Source organism: Eublepharis macularius, chromosome 1, assembly GCF_028583425.1.
Source record: "Eublepharis macularius isolate TG4126 chromosome 1, MPM_Emac_v1.0, whole genome shotgun sequence".
NCBI classification, from domain to species: Eukaryota; Metazoa; Chordata; class Lepidosauria; order Squamata; family Eublepharidae; genus Eublepharis; species Eublepharis macularius.
Genome location: NC_072790.1, coordinates 233,888,648 through 233,913,148, shown reverse-complemented (window position 1 = coordinate 233,913,148; position 24,501 = coordinate 233,888,648). Strand labels below are relative to the sequence as shown.

Here is a 24,501-nt window from a genome sequence, read left to right as displayed (position 1 = left end):
CTGCCGCTGCGTTGAGGCAGTGGAGGGCGTGGGCAGGCTGTGGAGAGCCGCTGTTGCAGTGGTAGAACTGAGGGGATAGGAATAGCATGGCAGGGAGGCTGGAATTCCCTCCCCATGATCTTCATGGGTCCCCAACTTGTCAACTTTACTAGTCCACAAAATACTTTTGCCTGCGTTAAGTGGCATTTCACCTCTGTCACAGCATATTATCTAGGGCAGGGGAACCATTACTTTCAAAACAGACACGTGTAAACAAAGAGTCTCTGTTTTGGAGTGATGCTCTAACCCAGGGGTCCCTGACCTTTTTGTGCCTGCAGGAAAATATGGAATTCAGGCACAGTGTGGTGGGTACAGCAACAATATGGCTGCCACAAAACGGCTGCAACAGGAGGCTGACCCAGCCACAAAATGGATGCTGCAGCTTACCTTCAGTCACTCAATGAAGATCCTTGTGCTGCGGAAGCAGCCTCTGCCAAAGCAGTGTTTTTAAAAATCTGCCCAGCCAATCAAATCTCCAATGGCCTATCAGAAGCTGTGCTTTGCAAAAGCCCCACCTCTCCCCACTCACTTTCTAAAAACACTGCTCTAACCACTAAACTACTGGTTTTTATTTCAGTAGCTGTTCTCTCCATCAGCCTGTCTCTTAGGCTGCGAGAAATCAGAATTTTGTTTTATTTCCAGGTGTGAAATGAAAACCTGTATCCCAACCAATAATCATTCAGTCTTGTCTTTTAAGACTTTTTAAAAAATCTGAATCTAATTGTATCAACTATGCAAGAATCACAATGATTCAAAAACATTTGAATATCTCAGAGATGTTAGAAATAGAAATAGATAATAGAAATAGTGATGGCGCCGTTCTTTTAGATGTATGGGATTTAATGTTCGTATTCTATTGTATTATTGGCTTTTAATGTTTGTATTCCTTTTTTAATACTGTACTACCAATTTTAATGTTTCTATTTATATTATTTTCATAGTGTTTTTATATGTATGCTGTAAACCGCCTCGAGCGCCAAATATGGTAGAGAGGTGGAATATAAATTAAATAAATAAGCATATGCGCATCTCTTATCCGAACTGTCTTAAATCTAAAAGATAAAATGCCCTTTTTAAAGACCTTCATCAAAGCACTTTTAGAAAAATTAGATGCAGCCCACTTCTGAGAGAGTCACACCCAAAATACCCCTGACTATCTTATATAGGCTCAATTACGTGCAACCCTCGTAACTATACCAAAACCTTCCAATTTGTCACTTCTGATGGTATGAGATGAGCATTTCTCTGAGTGCTGTTGTAGTACAGTGGTTAAGTGGTCAGGCAGTTTGGTGATTCGAATCCCAGCACTACCATGAGCTCAGCAGGGGGCCTCGGGCAAGCCATTCCTCTTAGCCTCTGCTCCCCAGCTGTATTGTGGGGATAATAATAAAACTGACTTTGTTCAATGCACAGAGTGGAGCACTACTCTGCTAGAAGAGCAGTATATAAGCATAGTTATTAGAAGAAATTATTATTAGAAGAAATTTCCCATATGTACCCAAACTGTGTACCTTTAGATCAACTTGTTTACAGATTGGACTGGGCGCCCGTCCAGCTTATTCAAAGTTAACTTTTCCAAGGAGGGAACAGTAAGAGCACAGCTGCAAAAGTAAAACTTGTACATGCTTTGCAAATTTGGAACCTAAAGCAAATTGTCGGGACTGCTTTTATTCGATCGATACTTCTAACAGAAGAGTTTGCAACACCTATCTTGAGCTGTCCGTAAGAAGAAATGGAATTTCCCCAAAGCCCCTGAAACAAAGCAAGGATGGTTGCTTGCTTATACTGTAATCTTGAGGAACTGTATGTGAATTGCCCAAGAGGTCTGCTCAACTAGTGTGTTTTCATGCATGATCCTCCGGACTTTCCCTGGTTAATGACTGCCTCTCCTGGCACGTCCAGGTGTGGCTATTGTACTTTTCCTGATCTTAGTTTGTTGGATGTTCTCCATCCCCATTTGCAGACATTCTCAGATAGCTACAGCCAGGGCTTTTTTTCAGCTGGAACGTGGGGGAACGGAGTTCCGGAACCTCTTGAAAATGGTCACATGGCTGGTGGCCCCGCCCCCTGATCTCCAGACAGAGGGGAGTTTAGATTGCCCTCTGCGCCGCTCAGCGGCGCGGAGGGCAATCTAACCCCCCCTCTATCTGGAGATCAGGGGGCGGGGCCACCAGCCATGTGACCATTTTCTCTGAGGGCAACCCACTGCGTTCCACCACCTCTTTTCCCAGAAAAAAAGCCCTGGCTACAGCCCATTCCTGGGCCTTTTCAGTAGCTGCCCCAGGTCTGTGGGATGGCTTTCTTGAGAGGAATATAGTTGTAAAGGTACAGCTGAATTGTTTGAAAGAACCTTCTCCAGTTAAGAAAACCAAAGACGGCTGTGTTGATTCTGTGATGTATAATTGCAGTTTAACGTGTTAGTAGATGATATAACTTAGGTTTGGACTTGCAGGTAGGGGAAATCCCGTCACCCTTCCTTTGCTCTTGCTGTGACCAATATTCTCCGTCACTTGCGTATTTTCCTCCCCTCGGCTGGTCTGCTATCTTTCAGAAACTTTTTTGCATGTTTGTTATTTGCAGTACTCAGACAACACCCGTTAATTCTGAGTTTGTCTGGGTATGTATATAGCTTAACTTTTTTATGTTTATTGCAAACCTGGGGATTGGCCCCAAGTTCACAGAAACGTACAGCCTCGCTGTGGAATATCCCTCTTGCAAATCAATCTGGGCCGCGCAGGAAGCCCACCTCCCTCCCAATGGTTGTTAGCTATATGATGATAATGGGCAGATTATGCCATGTGAAATGCAGTTTTTAAATATTTAAGGAATGTTATGTTAAGTTGGTGACGTTGTTCTCTGGAGAAAAGCAGGGTGAAAGAGGCAGGTGTAAACAAACACTTCCTCAGAGTGTTGAAGGAGCTGCGGGGTCAATGATGAGCCCCAATTAAAATCATAGGGTCGGTACCTCCCAAGGTCATCTAGTCCAACCCCCTGCACAGTGCAGGAAATTCACAACTACCTCCCCCACCCCCAATAACCCCCTACTTCATGCCCAGAAGATGACAAAACACCGTCAGGATCCCTAGCCAAACTGGCCTGGGGAAAATTGCTACCTGACCCCATGGTTGCAGTTGGCTTTACCCTGGGCATGTAAGAAGGGGCCACAAGAACTAAGTACTGATGTAACCCTTCCTGCCCTCCCTCTCATGGTCTGCCTAGGTTCACAGAATCAGCATGGCTGTCAGATGGCCATCTAGCCTCTGCTTAAAGACCTCCAAAGAAAACCTAATCTGTCCTTGCTTTGGCTTGTAGGGACAACATGCAGCAGAACGGACTCGGGGAGGATAGTTTGTGTAACTATTTTGTCTACGTTGTTTCTCTGTAGCTCAGAGGAAAGGGGGGGAGCTTCTTGATTTGATTTTAAAAGATAAATTAGATTCATTTCCTGTCTTATTCATAAAGAGAGAGAAAATGCCACACCTCTTATGGGTGCGCTGTTAACTTTGGACACCTGAACTTCAAAATGACTTTTTTCTTCTTCTGTGGCTTTTCCTCCTCCCTTCTCTTAAATGTCCTCTGCACGAGCGATAACCATTTCCCTCTGACTGGAGGAAAGTCTCAGCTGCCTTCCATTCTTTGCCTCTTTTGCTACCGCACAATTTCCCTGTGGTTAAAAGCTCTTTTACATCTGGCCAAGACCCAAGACAGAACAGTTAGCTTAAGTGGCTATATACAACTTCCGCTGCCTCTCTTCCCTTTCCTTCCGAGGAATGCTTGAACAGCAGGACGAGGGGGCGGGGGATCAGAGGCAGGGTGGACAGGCAGGTAACGGGCATCAAAGCACAAGAGAAGGGGCTCCGCTATGTCACCTTCCTCCAGAAGGCATGTACCCTGCACCCCCTGGAGCTTTCACTACCACCCAAACATTTTTCTTAGTGGATGTTTGCTTCTGATGTGCCAATAGGCCCTGGTGAGTCGAGTGAGCCCAGCTTCAGCGAACAAGATGATGCCAAACCAGATGGCCTTTAGTTGCTGAGTCAAAGGATCAAGGCAACCATTGCCGCTCCGCACCAATAATGCATTTGGCTTGTGGTGCTGGCCGTTTGCTTGGATGGCTTTAAAAGGGAACTATAAACCAATTCATGGAGGCTAGCCATCTATCAGTGGCCATTAACCTGATACCCTAAAGGAAGGTCTCCTTGTGATTTGGGGGAATTAGCATACAAGGAGATGCAGCGAGAGGGGGTAACTCTCAGGATCTCCACCAGTGTATACCAGGATTGTTCCCTTAGAGGACGCTGTAATAAACAGGCGGGGCACCGGAATAGTTTTTATTAAAGGGGCAGTTAAAAAAAACAACAGTTGCACACAAAATTCACACCACACCACACACACACACACACACAAGATTAACTGGGAAATCAGTGAGGAAAAGTGAGAGAGATTCAGGTAGGGCAATAGTTACTGTTCTAGGAGAGATAGAGGACGTCCGTAGAGAGTAGCAGCGTAAGCGACCAGCACTTCGTGACGGGAAGGAGAAGGCTCAAGCAAGCATCTCAGGGTATGCATGTGGATCCAAGGACACCTACACAGCTATGGCGGAGGGCAGCCAAGTTATACTGTGAAACATAGCCTGGGGCAGGATCCCATCTTCTGCCCCACAAACAATAGACTCCGGAGCAGTAGAAAAGAGCAAGAGTCCAGTAGCACCTATAAGACTAACAACATTTGTGGAAGGGTATGAGCTTTCATGAGTCACAGATAAGTATCTAAAGAAGTGAGCTGTGACTCACAAAAACTCATACCCTACCACAAATGTTGTTAGTCTTATAGGTGCTACTGGACTCTTGCTCTTTTCTACTACTACAGACAGACTAACTCGGCTACTCATCTTGATCTGTCTCCAGAGGTGAGATAATAAATTGGGAAAGGCTTGATTGAGCATATCTGGGTGGAACTATAGGTAAAAAAAGTGATTGATGACCTACAGTTAGTGGAAAGGAAGAGTTATCAGGTCCCTGAATAACTCTGATTGGGAAGGGGGAAGATCAGGCGTGGATGAGATTAAATCAGGAGGTCCTGGAAGACCTCTTTTGTCTTAAGTCCTTGAACATCTCTGGGGTGTGGGGCAGCTAGCCATTCTTGTCTCATGACGCACATTCCAGTAATTTTCCAACTCCAGCCAGGTTGGGAACCGTTCTGCCTAGCCAGGCAGGTTGTTTTGTGCTCAGGCCACATGAGGAGAAGGGGTTTATGATATTGCCATATTCATAAACTGCCCGTTCAGGGTGAGGGAGAGGCTGATCGCCAACAGCCATCATGGCTTAATGGAACCTCCAAGTTCAGATGCAGTCTACCTCTGAATACCAGTTGCAACGGGGTAGACCACCGGGGGGTGCTGTCACTTTTAGACCCTGGTTTGGACTTCCTGGAAGCATCTGTTTATCTGCTGTGGGAAGCAGGGATGCTGGTCTAAATCAGTTTTTGGTTTCATCCAGGGTTGTTTTTAGCATCGTATATGAGGATGCGCAATAAGCCAATGATATCCAGTGAAAAATCTTAAGTGGAAGTAGTCTAATATTGTTTAGTCTTATTAAAGATAGCCATATGGAATGTTTAATCCACTTTTAAAATGTGCTTGTCAACTTTGCACTCGCTTGATGGAATGCCGGAAGCTAGGAGCAGATTGGTTTCAGACTCAGCGGAGAATATTGCTTGAACATGTTTCCTTGTATTTCCTCAAATAAAAAGACTAGAGTAGGAGTAGGCATTCCTATTGAGCCAACAGCTGAAAAGTATGCAACGCCTCTCTGTGAAGGAGTCGGTATGTTGACAAACAAATTGGACGGGGGTGAGGGTTGCATGTGGCCTTTGGTGCAAACCGAGCCCCAGCGACACGGCCAGCATCTCAGGGCTGGTGGCTTTGCAGGTCTGGGAGGCAACGATGGGTAGAAACCGTTCCTGTTGCCTTCTCCCTCACTGCTGGACCCAGCAGAGCTGCCAGCGCTTAGTGGCTAGATGGCTTGGAGTTGGGGGCCAAGCAGAATTGTCTGGTATATTGCTGTTGGCATGTGTGGCTTACCCTTGGGCTAGCGACTTTGTATGTTGAAAGTTGTGGCTCTAACACAAGCCATGCGCTTAGGAAATGTTGAGACGTTGCTTAAGTGGGCTTGACTCGCTGACCCTAGTAGCTACAGCCTTTGATCTCTCTCACATACAAGCATTTCCTCTTTCCGGGTGCAGCCACAGCTCAGTTGCGTGATTGGCATGCAGAAGGTACTTTCCGTGGCATCTTCAGTTAAAAGGTAGTAAGCACAAAATAGTCAAAAGTCCAATAGCATCTTTAAGACTAACCAACTTTGAGGCATACACTTTCGAGAATCACAGCTCTCTTCGTCAGATGAATTTGATGAAAAGAGCTGTAATTCTTGAAAGCTTATGCCTCAAAGTTGGTGAGTCTTAAAAGTGCTACTGGACTTTTTACTATTTTGCAACTACAGACTAACACGGCTAACTCATCAAGGCAGTAGGTAGCGTATAATAGTAGCGTATCCTTTGACAATATACTTATATTGTATGTTTTTCACCCTTTTCTGTCTCTTTGGTATCATTGTAGTTTAATAAGTCTTAATTTTTTAAAAAGAGAGGTAGTAGGTAATGTGCCCTGACCTGGATAGCCTAGGTGAGCCTGATCTTGTCTGTTCTCAGAAGCTAAGCACGGTCAGCCTGGGTTAGTAATTGGATGGGAGACCTCCAGTGAAGACCAGGGTTGCAGAGGCAGGCAACGGCAAACCACCTCTGTTAGTTTGTTGCCATGAAAACCCCTCCAGGGGTTGCCATAAGTCAGCTGTGACTTGAGGGCACTCTCCACCACACTAGGTAATGCAGAAGACCTCTACCTGAGACCCTGGAGAACTGCTGTCAGTCCGAGTAAACAGTACTGACCTTGATACCAACAATTCGACTCAATAGAAGGCAGTTTCTGGTGGACAAAAACTTCGTTTCATGCTCTGGTGGTCTTTGGCCTCGAGTACTGCAACCTGTTCTAGGTTGGTGCATCTTGGCTCCTCTTCTATTCGGCTCTGTAGCCAAGCTATTCAGCCAGCAGCTGCTTGGAGTGGCACAGTAAAGGGGGGGGGGTGCTGTGCCCTTTCCCAACAGGGGCTTAGCATTTTTCGCCTGGCTGCAAGCCAAGTGGTTCTGCTTGGAGCCCAGCAGCAGTGACACAGAGGAAAAGCAATGGAACGATGAGATAACCTTGAATTGGCCTTGCCAGGCTTTTGGTCTCAAAACTTTTCACCTATCTGATCATATGGTGCCTTTCTTTAAATCCCTGCACTGGCTTCTTGCCTGCTCCTGGATACCAGAACAAACTTCCTTTAAGTTACCTTCAAAGCCCTCCGTGGCCTTACCTCCGTACTCTCCTATCCCAATACAGCCCTGCCATGCTCTGTTTTCTTCCATGTGCACCAAGCTTGGCTATCGGAAGGTGATCTCCTCCCTCCCAGTGACTCTGCCCTTTCTTCCTTTCTGGTTCTTCTGCCTGAAACTGCCTGCTGGGACGCTTGCATGTCGACGCTGCTCTGTCTGTCTTCAGAATCTTTCTCACTTTTTCCATGAACGCCATAGTAGCCCTTCGGAGCTGAAACATGTGTAACGGGGATTGGACCACACATCCTTTCCTTGTTTATTCTTGCCTCTGCTTCCCCCATCACCCGTTTTCTGTCATCTCAAATTATAGATTATTATCTCCTTGGCACAGGGACCCTCACTTCTATAAAGTGCCATGTGCGTCTATGACGTGTGTATTAAATAGACACATGATAACTATCGCTGTACTCTCCCAGCATAACTACAGCCTTAAAAGAGATGAGAATTCCTGTAGTTCTCAATAAGCAACAAGCTGACCATAATAATTAATGGAAATGTGGCTTGATAAAATGAAAAGATTACATTACAGTTCCATTAGAGAAAGGAAGATAAATGGAACATTAACATTCCTGAATACGAAGGGGTAAATTTGCGTTAATGGCCAGCCTGGAGCGAAATACAATGATTATAAATGATTTTTGTTCCTCTCGCTCCCCCTTTTTTGAAGCATTTATGCAAAAATAAGCATCTGTTGTCCAATTGAACATGGCAGCCGGCTAGCAAGCTAAAATTAATGCATGGTTTGTCACGTTGCGAAAAGACCTTGCTACCCAGCCTAATTAACATGTTTTGTAGTTCTTGTTTGTGCAGAAGGTGTTGAAAATGTGTAGCATCTGCTAATAATGGGCTGTAAACTAAGGGGGGGAGTCTTTTTCTTCCTGTTCTAATCCTATTCCCATTACAGGAAGTGGACATTCTGGACATCAGCTTCATCCGGGACACTCGAACTGGGCGATATGCCAAACTTCCCAAGGTAACCAAGATGCTGTCAGAGAAACAGAGAAGGGCGCTGTTCAGAAACTTTAATTTGATTGAACCTACGTATAGCTTGTGTGGTCGTCTGAGTGCAGAGTGCTCTGCTACCAGTGGGTTAGAGTCAGTCAAACCAGGGTTGGGAACCATGATTCGAAGTTGGCTAAACCACGGTTAGTCTTGGCTGTGGCTTGACGTGATGTACATGTGTGGATATCCCGCCTTGTTTGCTGGCACTGCCCTTGCTGCAGTGCTGAAAGGGATACCAGTCAGATCTGTGTAAGAGAAAAGAACAATGCCGATAAAACCTTCATTTATCGAGGCAAAAAAGGATTTGAATATTGGCCTGCAAGATGAATAGATTCTCTAATTCACTACGGTTAAAATAAACTGTGGGTTGAATCAAGTCTGGAGCTTATGAATCGGATGGCTTTGTCAAACAGTTTCTCTCCTTGTTGTCGTAGGGATATTTAAGTTCCCACCCAAGGTACCCTCTCTGTGCTGGGGCTGGGAGATTTCCTTGGCTTTGTGTTGTCTACCTCTCCCAACATGCCTTTTAGAAATGTGTGTACTCTTGCTCTTAACCTATGATTGTGTCTCAAGGAAGTACAGGTTTTTCTATGAATAAAGCTGAATTCTTTGTGTGTAAGCTGAGTACACTGATGTTGTTTTTCTTAATTTGCATCATTTATTTTGCTCCTGCTGGCTGTGAGGAGGGGGTAATGGTTATGCAGGGTACTAGAAATCCTTTCCTCTGGCTCCTGAGAAGGAAATGAAGGAAATGGCAGACATACTGGCTAGAAACTTTAAAAAACCTCCTCTCTTTTTTTTAAAACAAGGACTCATACCACGCCCTGCAGTTTCTTTGTGTGCTTTTGTGGGATTGGGGTTCCGAGAGCTGGTATAGCGTAGCGGCAAAGAAATTAGTTATGAATGGAGAAATCCCTGCCTTAAACTCACAAGGTGGTCTTAAGCAAGGTGTTTGTCCTGGGTTTCAGCACCCCATCCCCATTTCTACTACTGGCCTACCTTACAGGGTTATTGTAAAGGTTACAGCTATATAATGCATGTGAAGTACTCTAAACACCCAGAAGTGCTATACAGATTCTCATACTATACTGCACTGGTTTTGTCCCCCCTTCTACACATTGTAATCATATCTGGGAAAGAAAGATGTGACCCTGAGGCTCGTTCCCAATTTTGCCATGCTTAGGCCTGAACTACACAAGATGTTTGCCCACAATTCAAGTTGGGGTTCTCCCACTTGATTCCCCACAGCCAGACAACTGCTGTGGGGATCTCCCTAGACACTAAAGGGCCCAATTCAGGTCAAGACTGTGGAATAGGGGGGCCTGAAACGAGCCCTGGGGACAAACTCTACTTACGGACATAATTCAGGCCTTAAAGGTGAGGAAGAGAGGAGGGTTTCTATGTTTCAGGGCATGTCAGCCTAGAAGTGTGTGTGTGACTGACTGTGGTCTGAAACCAGTGGTTAAGTTTCCTCTGTATTTAAAAAATTACAACCAGTGCCTTACTCCAAGGTAACACTAGGTCTGCACATAATGTCTTTGCCAGGAGGGAAAAACGGGAATCCCTGTCTTTATTACCTCAGATTCTCTGTTGTGTGAATCAAGTTAGCCATATTCAGAGTCTCCATTACTTTGTCACAGGACCCCAAGATCCGAGAGATACTCGGCTTTGGGGGCTCCGAACAGCGCCTCGAGGAGAAACTGGTGACGGTTGTGTATGGCCCCGATCTGGTCAACACCAGCTTCCTCAACTTCATGGCGGTTGTCCAGGATGAGACTGCTAAGGTAGGGCAGGAGTGTTGCTTGAGAAGATGACAGGGAGAGGGCCTGCTAAGAGAAATGGCATTACCCACAGAGTACAAGATGTACATAGGGTAGTTGGAATAGCAAGGGAATGAGAGAAGCAGGATGGTTTATATGTACATTGTATGAAGCTATGTTATGCTGAATCACAGGCCCTCTCAGAGTAGGGTTGCCAGGTCCCCCTACCCCCAGGTGGGAGGCCTAACAACTATCAGACCACTATCAGACTTACCGTTGTGGTCTCTTCATGCTTGTGCTCCTGGTCTGCGTGATGACATCACTTCCAGGAAGTGACATCACCCTGGGAGTGCTCCTGCACTCCGCAGGGGCCCAGTTTGGGCCTCTGTTGAGCACAGGAGTGCTGCTGTGCTCTGCAGTGGCCTAGTTCAGGACTGATTCGACCCAGATTGGGCTGCTTCAGAGCACAGTTGCGCTTCTGTCTTCTGCAGCGACCCCGTGTAGCGCCCTGCCAGCCTCTGGGAGTTTGCCACCTTCTGCTGACCACTGGCGAGTCAGCAGGCAAGGTGGCAAACCTATGAGAGTTTGCGGCCTAGGCCACCTCCCACTTTTGAAGCCTGTTGTCGTAATAAAAATGATGAATGATGCGCATAGAATCAGAGTGCTGACTTATTAAATGCCAAAAAATGAACACACCTAAATTTGAGGTCCCCTTTGAACTTGAGGCCTGTGCAAAATGGCTCCCCTGGCCTCCGCCTGGCCCTGCTGAGCCAGACCACTGGTCTTTTTAACCACTGAACACATTAAACTGCCTTATACTGAGGTAATCCTTTGGTCTGTCAACCTCAGTATTGTCTGTTCTGACTGACTCACCTACAACCTAATGCCAGATATTGAAAAGGGGACGCCTTCATGCAAAGGAAATGCCCTGCTGAACTAGATACATCGCTGATGCAGCAAAGCTCTTCTTATGTTCTTAGGTCCTGAGGTGTGTTAGGCCAAAGCTTGTGCCTAGGTGGAAACAAGCACGGGCAAGTGGCTGGCATAACCTTGTTCCTCCTCCTCCTCCATCTCTCCCTTCAGGTATGGACGGAGGGATTGTTCAATCTGGCCACAAATATCTTAGCTCAGAACGCTTCACGGAACACCTTCCTTCAGAAAGCGTGAGTGACTTTTGTCCCATTGCATCGGTCAGTTCTGACGTCCTTCAAAGGCCTGTGATTTTCATGTCCCGTGAAGGGATCAGTTCGTCTGGCCAGTTCTTCTCTCAATGTGGGTTGGTAGATTTTAGAGATTTGTAGGGTTGGGTGTAGAGGGTACGGCAAGAATTCTCATTGAACAGAGGTTGTTTGGAGGGCACTGAAACCTTTCCAGAACTAAGCAGGCCCCTATCTATCCTCCCTTATTTATCCAGCGAGGAATACAAAGGGCTGCCCTGTAACTCATTCTGGTTTTGTCCTTGCAGTTACACCCGGCTTAAACTCCAAGTCAATCAAGATGGAAGGATCCCTGTTAAAAAGTAAGATTGCCTGCCCTCAAACTCTTTTTCCCCTTCTCTTTCCCCACCGTAGTGCCCTGAGCTCTATAGTATTCCTAATGAGGTTTCTGAATTTAGGATGCGTTACTGGGAAGATGGATACGTCACTCAGACTCTAATGTGGGAACAGCTTTTACAGTTTAAAAGATTTTTTCCCCATCTGTGCTGCTGTCACTTGAACCCCAGCGCTTTTTTCTCTGCCTCTAAGAAACAGCTGTTTTCCCTCTAAAGCAGACTCTTGTAAATGTTTTGAAAACTACTCCCCCCCACCCCACAGCAGCATCACAGTTTATTTAGACCAAATATAGCCAGTTTCTTCAAGCTTATCCTGGTGTGTCATACGTTTTCCCCAAACCCTTTATCATCTTTGTTTGGTTTCTTCCCGCATCCATCCATCTTTTTATTAGCATTCCTCATAATGTCTTTTGTCAGCTCTGCATGTTTGACCCAGATACCCCCAATTTCCCTCCTTTTTGCAGCATTCTCAAAATGTTTTCCGCTGACAAGAAACGAGTCGAGACAGCGTTGGAGTCCTGCGGCCTTAATTTCAACAGGGTATATTTTCCTCTCTTCCTGGGTTCTCCTTCTCTCCCATCCCCTTCCTACCCAACCCTCTTCCTCCATCCTGCCGGGGTCTTTAATGAACCCTCAGAGGCCTTCCCACGCCCCCTGGGTCTGCTAAGGTCTGAGTGGGAGCTGCTCCGTCCATTTGTTTCGTTCAGTCTTCCCCCTGGTCTGCGGAGCCCATGCCTGGTTCTTCCTGCAGCAATATATGGCCCAGCCTTTCTCTGTCTCGCTGCAGCAACCAGCAGGATAAAATTGTATATATGAAGCTGCTTTATGCAGAGCGAGTCAGACCCATCAAGCTCGGTGTTATCTACTGTGACTGGTGGCTGCTCTCCTGGGTTTTAGGCAGTGAAAGTTCTATCCCAAGCTTGCTGCCTGCCTGATTTTAACCAGAGATGCTGGGAAATTGAACCCAGGACCAATCATGTGTTCTCCCCAAAACCGTATTTTTATCTCGCCTCCTCTGAAACTGCAAAAATCTCTTTTCCTGGAGTTGTCCCTAGCTTATCCAACTTTATTTTTCTTCTTCTCGCCTACCCTCCCTCCAGAGCGAGTCCATCAAACCTGACGAGTTCACCCTAGAGATCTTTGAACGCTTCTTGAATAAGCTTTGCCTTCGCCCAGACATAGACAAAATCTTGCTGGAGATGTGAGTTGGCTATGGTGTGTGTGTGTGTGTGTGTGTGTGTGTGAGAGAGAGACTGAAGCCAGAGTGTTAGAGGCAGATCAGAAATGATTCTGGTGTGGTCTTTTGAGGACTAGTAAACTGAGGAGGAGTAATGTGTATTTGCCTGTCTTCCGTTGGGGTGGATAGATAACATAAAAATACATCACAAGAGTTTAGTGCATTTGATATGCTCATTTTGCTTGCATTATTTCGGCTGTCACAAGAAAATTACCCCCCCCCCACCACACACACATTTTTAATCTATCAAACATCTTGTTTATGGACACCTGTACTCTATTAAAGCCCCCGTAATTGTGCATGTACATTTTTCCTATACTTCAATCCTAATAACTGAGAAAAATTCCCTAGAATGCCCTAAAAAAAAGCAAACAGTTGTTTAGTTATACAACATGTAACTCCTTTGTTATGGGAATTGGCCTGCTATTAATCGTAAGGCCGCCCACCTCTTCGGCAATAAACTTGGAAAGGGTCTGATAAGACCATCTGTCTTCCCTCCCTCCCTTTTCTAATAGTGGAGCCAAGGGAAAACCTTACCTGAGTCTGGACCAGCTGATGGACTTCATTAACCAGAAGCAAAGGGACCCCCGCCTCAACGAGGTTCTGTACCCCCCACTGACTCGGGCCCAGGTGCGGCAGCTAATTGACAAGTATGAGCCCAATCAGCAGTTCAAACAGCGTGGTGAGCCCCTTGCTCATATCCGGGCTAGGGATAGTGGGATAATGTCTAAGTGGTAGTGTGGGAGTAATTATGGAGTAAGGGTAGACTTCCCCCCACCCTCTTACCACATCAGTTCCCTCCTGTGCTTCTGTTGACCTGTTTTTCATCCCTCCTTTCTCCCCTAGACCAGATGTCGATGGAAGGGTTTGGTCGTTACCTAGGGGGAGAGGAGAACACCGTTGTGCCCCCTGACAAGCTGGATTTAAGTGATGATATGACCCAGCCTCTGAGCAGCTACTTAATTAACTCCTCACATAATACCTACCTCACAGGTATGAGAGGCGTTTGAACACCTGCAGTACGCCAAGAGGGACTCCCTCTCCTCCTCCCTTCCCCACTTACCAACCTAGAAGCAAAAGATTTGTGGTAAAGAAGTTGGTGGCAGTTAAGGAATTGGTCCTCTGTCCTTCACCTTTTTCTTTGAGTGGTCCTTTGGGAAAGCTGAAATATAGACCTCGCTCTTACATGAGGTGAATGTAATTACATATCATTACCAACCTGGTGCATAGAAAACTAGCATATCCGGGAAAACGCTGAGCTTCGAAGCCTTCTCTGTGACATGGGTGTGTTGCAAGTTATGCAGTTAAGGAAGCAGTAATTGAACAGTTCTTATTCATTTACTTCATTTATAGGCTGCCTTCCTCACAGAGACTCAAGGCTGATTACAATTAAAAAAAAATCAAATAGCAAGGACCTCCAATAAACAATATGTATATGATGTATTGTCGAAGGCTTTCACGGCCGGAGAACGATGGTTGTTGGGGGTTTTCCGGGCTGTCTTGCCGTGGTCTTGGCATTGTAGTTCCTGACGTTTCGCCAGCAGCTGTGGCTGGCATCTTCAGAGGTGTAGCACCAAAAGACAGAGATCTCTCAGTGTCACAGTGTGGAAAAGATCTTTTCCACACTGTGACACTGAGAGATCTCTGTCTTTTGGTGCTACACCTCTGAAGATGCCAGCCACAGCTGCTGGCGAAACGTCAGGAACTACAATGCCAAGACCACGGCAAGACAGCCCGGAAAACCCCCAACAACCAATATGTATATGGTTCTAGAATGCTTCATGCTTTCAGTTTCTTCACAAAGAAGTTGTCGACATATAGGCATCGACAGTCAAGTGTTTCCATTGGTATTCTGAGGATGTTGACCTAGACATAATAGTTCACATTTAGGCTGCAATTGAATCCTCTTGTTCTTACAGAACAGACGCTTTAGGGTTAATCCACCTTAAGTCTCAGTGAGAAAGGCAGACTATAAAGAACGTAAATAAATAAATCTTGATTTACAAAGTGCCACAAAAACTAGGTAGAAGAGCAAAATTTGGGTCCAGTAGAGCCTTAAAGACAAACTAGATTTCCAGGGTATAGAGCTTTTGAGACTCAGAGCTCCTTGGAATCTAGTTGGTCTTTTGGATCCTACTGGACCCAAGCCTTGCTCTTCTACTACAGACCAACATGGCTACCCACTTGACAAAAACTAGGTACTGCACAGTGATGTTAAAAAGAGGCAAATCATGCCCGCAAGCTTAACTTTCAAGACGCTGCAGTATATATATTTTTTTAAAAATTTAAATTAATTTTCCATTTTTTAAATATAACAGTAAAAACATATAACAAATAGCAAGTAACAATAAAAAAATCTACAATTACAACTTGTAACATTTAAAGCTTTGATAAAACTCCATACATTGGCATTTTGATAAACTACAACTTGCATTATGTTGTTTGGCTTCTTAATGAGTTACCATAAGCCTAACATTTCCAAATTACAAACTGCTTGTTGAGGAAGTTTTGTGACTAAAAATTCATTTCTAGAGAGAAATTCCAAAAAAGGTTCCCATTTAGTGTAAAATTCTGTTCTCATTGGATTTCGCTGCAGTGTATATTGATGGTTAAGTGAAAGCCACAACAGAACTGTTCTTGGGCAAGAGAATTTCCACAAGGCTACACGTTCCGCTCAGTAAACTTTAGGTAAAATGGGTTTTGTGAAAGAAACTTTTCTCGCCTTTCCCCTCAAATTATTGTCCTTTCTGTCTATTTTTAAAAAAAATGAAAACTGTTATAGCATGGTGAGTGAAAGAACGAGCGGTGATCCAGGAAGTCCGTAGTAGCCTGCTTGCGGGGAGGGCGGAATATAAATATGATAACATAAATAAATAAATAAATAAATAAATAAATAAATAAATAAATAAATAAATGGTTCAAATCTTGCTCCAGTCTTGACCTCACTACAGTCCTCTGCAGGGGTCATTTCGTAGAAAAAGAGCTGGAGGAACTCATTAGCATAACTGATTTGCATATGCCACACCCTCTGATCACCTATCCTGGCTGTTTTGGACCCAATCCTGGCCATTCAGGGCTGAAATTGGGCCCAAAATGGCAAAAGGGGGCTGAAAATGGTCGAAAAGGAGCCCCAAATGGTCAGGATCAGGCCACTACTGAGTGGGAGAGTGATCCACCACCCGTCAGAGGCCTGATCCAGGCCGTTTCAGCCCCAATCCAGGCTGAAATGGGCCCCAAATGGCCAAGAGTCAGGTGGGTGGGGCCACCTGACATGTGACCTCTTTGAGGAACTGCCAGAACTGCGTTCCTGCACGTTCCCCCTCAAAATGAGCCCTGTTCCTCTGTAATATAATGATAATATTGGCCTATCTTACAGGCCTCTTACAAGGCATTCAAGATAATGCGTGAAGTGATTTGACTGCTGAAAATACTATAGAAATACACATTTTTCAATATCCTTTTGTTTGCAAAGATTTGCAGGGAGAATCCAGACAGGCTTTGAGTCATTGGCTCCCTTACCTTCTCCCCACTCACTTAATAGTTTTTGTATCTTTCCCCCTCCCTCCCTCCTCCCCCAAAAGCTGGGCAGCTGACAGGCAATTCTTCAGTAGAGATGTATCGCCAGGTGCTGCTCAGTGGCTGCCGTTGCATCGAGCTCGACTGTTGGAAGGGACGCCCTCAAGATGAGGAGCCCTTCATCACGCATGGATTCACGATGACGACAGAGATATCCTTCAAGGTAACCAGGCTCTTCTCAATAAGCCACTTTTCCTCCAAGTAATGAAGTTGATGTCTCTCCTCCTAACAGGTTGTTTCTGGGTTTGAGGAGATAGCCCAAATCTTCATTCGTAGTGTTTGTTTTATAAAGGACAGGAGTGTCACATGACTTGCTGAGGCTTGTTCCTCGTCAGAGGTTCCCTCAGTGGTCTAGTTCAGTGGTTTTCAGACTGTGAAGTGTGATGTTGAAAGGCAAGAGGGAGAAACTGGGTGGCGTACAACCTGCTCTCTTGAAGGTTGAATTCCTCAGCTGGGAAACTGTGGTCCTGCCCCATTCCAACAGTAGGTGTGGTAAAATTGGGCAGAGCTGCCACGTTCCCTCCTACCTTTGCCCCCCTCGTTCCCTCAGGGAGAGGCTCAGTCAGTCAGTATGTAGACTCAGTGCCCCAACCATGTTTTCTGACCTATCCAAGCCCTAGCAGCATAGGAAGTGATGAGCACAGCTTACACCTTTGGCCTCCCAGTTCCTCGCTGTCTTCAGCTGTATATCAGCCAAGCCCCGCTTGTGGCATTATCGGTGCTGCTGCAAGAGTTGGGCCTGCTGCCAGTGGTGCAAAGAGCGATGAAAATAGCAGCTTCTGTCTCATTCTGAAATTTGTTTCTTTGAATGTGTGGCCCAGATAAGCAAACAGTTACTGCTATGTCTCTAGTTTTGTCACTGACAGTAAAAGATAGCCACCTACTTTGTTGTCAGAATCCTCTTTCTCCACATTATTTGTTTCTTAACCTGCAGGCGACTTACCTTTTTCCTTGTACCTTCTGAGGGCCAAGCTACAAGTGACGCCTGACACAGGTTGGACACTTGTCAGCTTCCCTCAAGTTTTGATGGGAAATGTAGGCGTCCTGGTCTTGCAGCTTGGCTCTCCGACTGCTGTCCGATGGACTTTTCAACTGTCACTTGCCCAACATTCCGCCAAGCTGCCTACATTTCCCGCCAAAACTTGAGGGAAACTGACAAGTGTCCAACGTGTCATTCGTCACTTGTAGTTTGGCCCTGAGTAACACTGCTGTCTGGCTCTTTCTGCAATAACATCATCTACATGAGGTGTATCCCAGCATGATACTCAACTGCTCTCTCTCAAGATTGCTCGTTTTTTGGTTGTAGAAGAGAGCAAGAGTCCAGTAGCACCTATAAGACTAACAAAATTTGTGGTAGGGTATGAGCTGTTGTGAGTCACAGCTCACTTCTCCAGAAGTGGTATCTAAATAAGTGAGTGTTAGTCTTATAGGTGCCACTGGACTCTTGCTCTTTTCTACTGCTATAAACAGATATGGGTACTCATCTTGTTTTTTGGTTGAAATTTCTTTTTTCCAGCATATATCTGAACAAGTTAGTGAGATCTCTCTCTCCCCTCCCTCTTTCCACATAGCCACCTGTTTTCTTTCATACGCAACAGCTGAAATCTCATCTCCAAAGCAAGTTTTGGTTTTTTTAAAGTATATTTAAATATACTCTATTTATATTTAAATATCAACTTGTTCATAAACTTGATGTGAGAGTCTGGTATTTTATGATGGAGTATGGAGGAGTAGAATAGAAATTGAGTATGCAAGGAAGTCCTGAAAGGTTGAGTTAAGTAAGTTTAGGAGAGGGTTCCCGTTTCAAAAAGTTGAGACTAGCAGGGTTCCCTTTTATTTACTGTGTGTCATAAACTGAACAGCATAAAAAGAGCCTGGATGGATTTGGCCGAAGGCCATCTAGTCCACCATTTTCTTTCCCATATTTGCCAGTCAGAAGCTTTCAGGAAATCCAGAAAAAAGGAATGTGAAGGCAAACAGCCTTTCCCTATAGTCTTGTCCCCAGTACCGCTGTGAGATTTCTATCCCAGTGTATCTAAAAAGGATTAAGAGAGACCGATTACCAGCATATATAAGGCTGCCACAACAGTTAGTGGATTAACGGCCAAGAACGTTTGTAAATTATGTAATAGTTGTTAATAGGATTAGATTTTGTAACTGTTATTAATTGCATTAGATATTTATTGTATTGGTTGAGATACAGAATATTGGAATGTTGGAATAGAGGAATGGTTATTTACTGTTAAGAGCCCCGTGGCAGAGAGTGGTAAGCTGCAGTACTGCTGTCCAAGCTCTGATCACGACCTGAGTTCGATCCTGGCGGAAGTCGGGTTCAGGTAGCTGGCTCAAGGTTGACTCAGCCTTCCATCCTTGCGAGGTCGGTAAAATGAGTACCCAGGTTCTTGGGGGTAAAGTGTAGATGACTGGGGAAGACAATGACACCCCGTAACAAAAGTCTGCCAAGAAAACGTCGTGATGCGATGTCCCCCCATGGGTCAGTAATGACTCCGTGCTTACCTTATTTATTGTTAGCACTCTTTATTTTAAGGGTATTTCTCTTTGCCTTATAGCACTTATAAAAGCTTATACATTGAGCATCATCTGTATGTGATATTCCTGTTTGGCTTGATATAGTCTATACCTCCAGTTGTGGTGATTACCCTTTGTGTTCAGTACCCGGTACCTGGCAGAGAAGCTGCCTCCATTTAGCTATTACAGGTTGAAGCTGCACAGACACAACTCACTGCGATATATGTTAGGTCACCAGTTGAGGGCCTGGTGTGGGGATTGAATTGTGAGGCACACAGCCACTCCTGACAGAGGCCGTTTCCACGTGGCTTACCTCCCCTTGGAACGACCTGGAACATCGCGCAAAAACCTCGGAAGATCGCGTTTTCTCGCGATGTCGCGCAAATCTCGCACAAGAAAGCACAATCTTCCGCGTTTTTTGCGCGATGTTCTGGGTCGTTCCGAGGGAAGGTAAGCCATGTGGAAACGGCCAATATCTTCCTCATGTAGCCTCTCTTCCTCCCCTCAGCCTCTGCCCCACTCTATCCAGAGAAGTACTTTTGACCCCTTAACCTCTCCTCCCGTCTCATTTTTTATTACAGGAAGTCATAGAGGCCATTGCCGAAAGTGCCTTCAAGACGTCACCTTTTCCTGTTATCCTTTCATTTGAGAATCATGTAGACTCGTGAGTAGCTGCATTGCCTCAGTCCTGGAGAGGAGAAATGTGGATCTGTTCCCTTTCCCCTCCAAGCTGTCACCCGTCCCCTCATAATCCCACATAACTGGGAGAAGATGGAGGCCTGGATCACTGGTAATCTTCCCTTTGTGTTTCCTTTCCTAGGGCAAAGCAGCAGGCAAAGATGGCAGAGTATTGCCGGAATACCTTTGGGGATGCTCTCCTCATTGATCCCTTGGAAAAATACCCGGTGCGTCCTGTATTTAGGCATTTTCTGAAAAAGTGTTTTTCCAAAAATCACTTTGCTATTCAGCTAGTCTGCGTGTTGCTGTACGGATCTGTATGGACCTCTCCCGTAGGGCTTTTGATTTCCATCCAGCGGTCAAGGGTTGATTCCTCTGCAACAACCACTTGATTTAACCAGTCTATTGCATTATAATCTTTTGTGAACTAGGGTCTACTTCGCAGTTGCGTGGCAGAGAGCTTTATACCCAGAGTTACGAATAGTTCTTCCTAGCCCTCCCTTTCTGCTGTTGCAAAGACTCTAGAATGCCCAGTTTCCCGGGGTAAGGTGTGTTACATTACATCGCAGAGTGCAGAAGAAAACAATATCCTATCAAAAAATTTAATGATTCTCTTGAAGTGGATCTGGGGACTGCTCCTGACAGTTGATGACTTGGCAAAGTAGGGCAAATCTGGACAGTGTACCTAATAAGCCTCTAAGGATGAGCATCTGTTTTCAGCAAAATGTTCTTCTTCCCAAGCATCTCTTGAGTCTGGGTCTGATAGTTCCCATTCTGTGTACCTGAGCATAACAAGGCACTCTGCAAAAACAGTGATGGATAGTGCTGTCAAGTTGTGACCCCTCGTGGGATTTTCAAGGCAGGAGACATTCTGAAGTTGTTGTTTTACATTGCCACAGAAGGTTGGACCAGCGGGTTGGATTTAAATCAAAAGGGTTCTCGGCTAAACATTAGTAAGAACTTCCTGATAGTTAGAGCGGTCCCTCAGTGGAACAGGCTTCCTTGGAAGGTGGTGAGCTCTCCTTCTTTGGAAGCTTTTAAGCAGAGGCTAGATGGCCATCTGACAGCAATGCTTATTCTGTGAACCTGAGCAGATCATGAAAGAGAGGGCAGGAAGGGTTACATCAGTGCTTAGTTCTTGTGGCTCCATCCTTCATGCCCAGGGTAAGGCCGATCGCGACCTTGGTGTCAAGTAGCATTTTTCCTCAGGCCAGTTTGGCTAAGGATCCTGACAGTGTTTTTGACATCTTCTGGGTATGGAGCAGGGGTCATTGGGACTGTGGGAAGGGGAGGTAGTTGTGAGTTTCCTACATTGTGCAGGAGGTTGGACTAGATGACCCTGGAGGTCCCTTCCAACCCTCTGATTCTGTGAAGTGGTTTGTCATTGCCTGCCTCTGCATAGTGACCCTTCACTTCCTAGAAGGTCTCCCATTCAAGTACTAACCGGGACCGACCCTTCTTACCTTCCAGCATCTGATGAGCTTGAGCTGGCTTAGACCATCCACGTCCAGGACGGTCTGTAAAAATACCATAAATAACAAAAATGGTAGTTTGCATCAAACAAACACAAAAGTCTTTTCAATTTAGCAAAAAGACAGACAGAGCAATCATGTGCCACCTTCCATGTCTTTAAAATGACCGTGCTCTGTTATCATTGTGACTTCTAATCCATGCTCAGTCCGGTATCTTTTCAATAAATTTAGATATTTTCAGCACCACCATCACATAACGTGACAGAGAATTGTTCCTCATGTTACCTAGCCATCTATTAGAACTATGTGCTGTCAAGTCGTCTCCAACCTAAGGCGACCCTATGAATGAAAGACCTCCAAAATGTTCTATTATTAATAGACTTGCTCATATCTTGCAAACTGTAGGATTCTTTTATTGAGTCAAGCCATCTTGTTTTGGGTCTTCCTCTTTTCCTACTGCCTTCTACCTTTGTTAGCATTATTGACTTTTGCAGAAAGTCTTGTCTTCTCATGATGTGACCAAAGTTCGATAGCCTCAGTTTTGTCATTTTAGCTTCAAGGGAGAATTCAGGCTTGATGTAAGTAAGTAAGCTGGAGAAAAAAGGCTTCTCATTTCAGTAGAGTGCAGTGTGTCAAAGTCAGACCCAGGATGCAGTTGACACCCAGGGGAAACCTTCACGGTAAATCTGCTTTCCTGCAGAAGAAATTCCTAGACACATGGTTACCTGAGGGTATTTTATTAAAAATGTATAGCACAACCTTTTATCCAAAGTGTATCTGCAGCTTGTAAGAAAAACAAAGACAGCTTGTAAGAAAAACTGAACCCTTGTACATAAGCCATTGGAAGGGACAAAACAAAACTTGCCAGCAGGAAAAAATACAGAGTCATATCAAATCACCAAGATCCTCTGAACAAAAATTAACTGAACCTTATACCAAGCTGAGCAAGGCAAATTTCCAGTGGCAGGGAATTACAGAGCCTTGATTCTGTTGAAAGAAGAAGCTCCGCTTCCGAAAGCCCTCCTCATTCATGCTCCCCAATGCCTCTCCATCCTGGCCTCTGTTTGCAGACCCCATCTAGGTGTGGGGAGAGGGATGTAACTTAAACCAAAGAACATCTGAGTGCCTGTCAATCATCCAAAATATGTTTGCTGTCCTTGGCTAGTTTGGTGCAGAGGTTAAGAGTGCGGGACTCTGGAGAACCAGGTTTGATTCCCCACTCCTCCTCTTGAAGCCAGCTGGCTGACCTTGGGTCAGTCACAGCTTCTCAGAGCTCTCTCAGCCCCACCCACCTCACAGGGTGCTTTGTTGTGGGGATAATAATGACATACTTTGTAAACCGCTCTGAGTGGGTGTTAAGTCATCCTGAAGGATGTATATAAATTGAGTATTATCATCATCATCATCATCATCATCATTATTGAAAGCTGAAACAAACTTGCATCCTTCCTGCTCAGTTGGGCAGAATATCTTCTGTATGTGTGTTATTTTGCCCCTTCACAGATAAATGGTCTATAGATACTAATACTTAGCATTTGTATAGTGTTTTAGATGTTCAGAACACATCACTTCCTTGTTGTGATCCTTAAAAGTTAGTGCAGTGGCCCGTTGTCCACACTGCAAAGCACAAGCTGTAAGGTAAGAGCCCAAGGGCCCTTCAGTTCTTGTCCTTAGGCATGACCAGGGCTTTTTTCCAGCTGGAATGCGGTGGAACGGAGTTCCGGCACCGCTTGAAAATGGTCACATGGCTGGTGGCCCCGCCCCCAGATCTCCAGACAGAGGGGAGTTTAGGTTGCTCTCTGCGCTGCTCAGCAGCGCAGAGGGCAATCTAAACTCCCCTCTGTCTGGAGATCAGGGGGCGGGGCCACCAGCCATGTGACCATTTTCTCCGAGGGCAACCCACTGAGTTCCACCACCTCTTTTCCCAGCAAAAAAGCCCTGGGCATGACCAAGAGGTATAAGCCAAAGTTATATGCTTGAGACAGAAAAAGTGGCAACGGTGTTCCTCCTAACCTGCCTTCCCTGCTCTCTGTAACACCTCTGTAAGGTAGGTGTGCAGTATCCCCGCACTGCGAGAAGGGGAGCTGAGGCTGACCCCAAACCATCTAATGTGTCTATGCCAGAGATTTCAACCAAGGACTTCTGGCTCATTCTGTTAACCACTATACTGTACAAACTCTTAGACCTAGATAAAAAATGCTGAAAATTAGGGGGAAGGGACCCGTGCGCCTGTTAGTTTGCCCAATCAGGCAATATTACACAGGTCTTGACCCCTCTTTTCCCTTCTCGACTTGCAGTTACAGCCTGGTGTAGCCTTGCCGAGTCCCCAGGAGCTGCTGGGCCGTATCCTGGTGAAGAACAAGAAGCGTCGTCCGCACAGCAAGTCTGAGGGCAGCGTACGGAAGCGGGTGCTGGAGCAGACACCCAGTTCCTACAGTGACTCTTCGAGTGTGGCCGAGACGGGGTCTCCCTCACTGGGTAAGCGCGCTGATTCTTCTCTTATGTATCTCAGACTACGTTGCTGCTTTCCTCTAGACAAGAACCCATGTTAACATGTAGCTCTCGAAAGATGATCCCTATAATGCAGGCTTGCTCCACAGCTTGAGTGTGCGTGTGTGTGCTGTACAACTCGCCTTCTGCTAGCCAGAGGGCCAAGAAGCTACATAGTGTAATGCAGTCCCTCCCCACAGACCACTGAAAGAAAATCGTGTGCTTCCCTGCATTCTCAGAGGTCCTTTGACATGGTTGCTCACTAATGACATTTGACAGTCATGAGGGCTGGAAGCCAGGTTTTAAAAACACAAAGAGTGGACAAACCACAACCGGAGGAATAAGGGTATCAGAGACCCCTAATCAATAACAATGAAAAAGAATTCAAGTTTGAATTTATAAGTGGTAACATTCAAATGTATAAAGTGACTATGTGCTTCTATAAATGTTCATAAATACTCTAAAAATTCATACAAAGGTACAATGAACATTCCAAAATAAAAATCTCTGGGTATAAAGCAACCACTATTTATATGACCGTTACTTAACAGATATTGCTTATGAATTTGTTATGCATGCATCTTTGTTATGCAGTGGATTTTATATTTATATTCCTCCAGTTGTAGTTTGTCCACTCTTTGGTTTTGTGTTTTGTTACCAAGGGAGCCTCGTTGTTGGTTTGTTTGGTTTTAAAAACAGGCAAACACCGAAAAGTATCAGGATTCCGAGCTCCAC

General features: G+C 45.3%; 1 protein-coding gene across 1 annotated transcript in view; it reads left to right on the top strand.

The window, feature by feature from the left end:
- The window catches only part of PLCB3 (phospholipase C beta 3), a 69,840-nt gene that overhangs the window by 14,098 nt on the left and 31,241 nt on the right, over window positions 1-24,501 (top strand). The window contains exons 3-14 of the mRNA XM_054993232.1: window positions 8,375-8,443; window positions 10,113-10,256; window positions 11,316-11,395; window positions 11,698-11,751; window positions 12,249-12,324; window positions 12,885-12,985; window positions 13,537-13,703; window positions 13,868-14,014; window positions 16,603-16,760; window positions 19,708-19,790; window positions 19,947-20,031; window positions 23,574-23,754. Coding sequence (XP_054849207.1) covers window positions 8,375-8,443; window positions 10,113-10,256; window positions 11,316-11,395; window positions 11,698-11,751; window positions 12,249-12,324; window positions 12,885-12,985; window positions 13,537-13,703; window positions 13,868-14,014; window positions 16,603-16,760; window positions 19,708-19,790; window positions 19,947-20,031; window positions 23,574-23,754 — 1,345 coding nt within the window. The remainder of the gene's footprint in view (window positions 1-8,374; window positions 8,444-10,112; window positions 10,257-11,315; window positions 11,396-11,697; window positions 11,752-12,248; window positions 12,325-12,884; window positions 12,986-13,536; window positions 13,704-13,867; window positions 14,015-16,602; window positions 16,761-19,707; window positions 19,791-19,946; window positions 20,032-23,573; window positions 23,755-24,501) is intronic.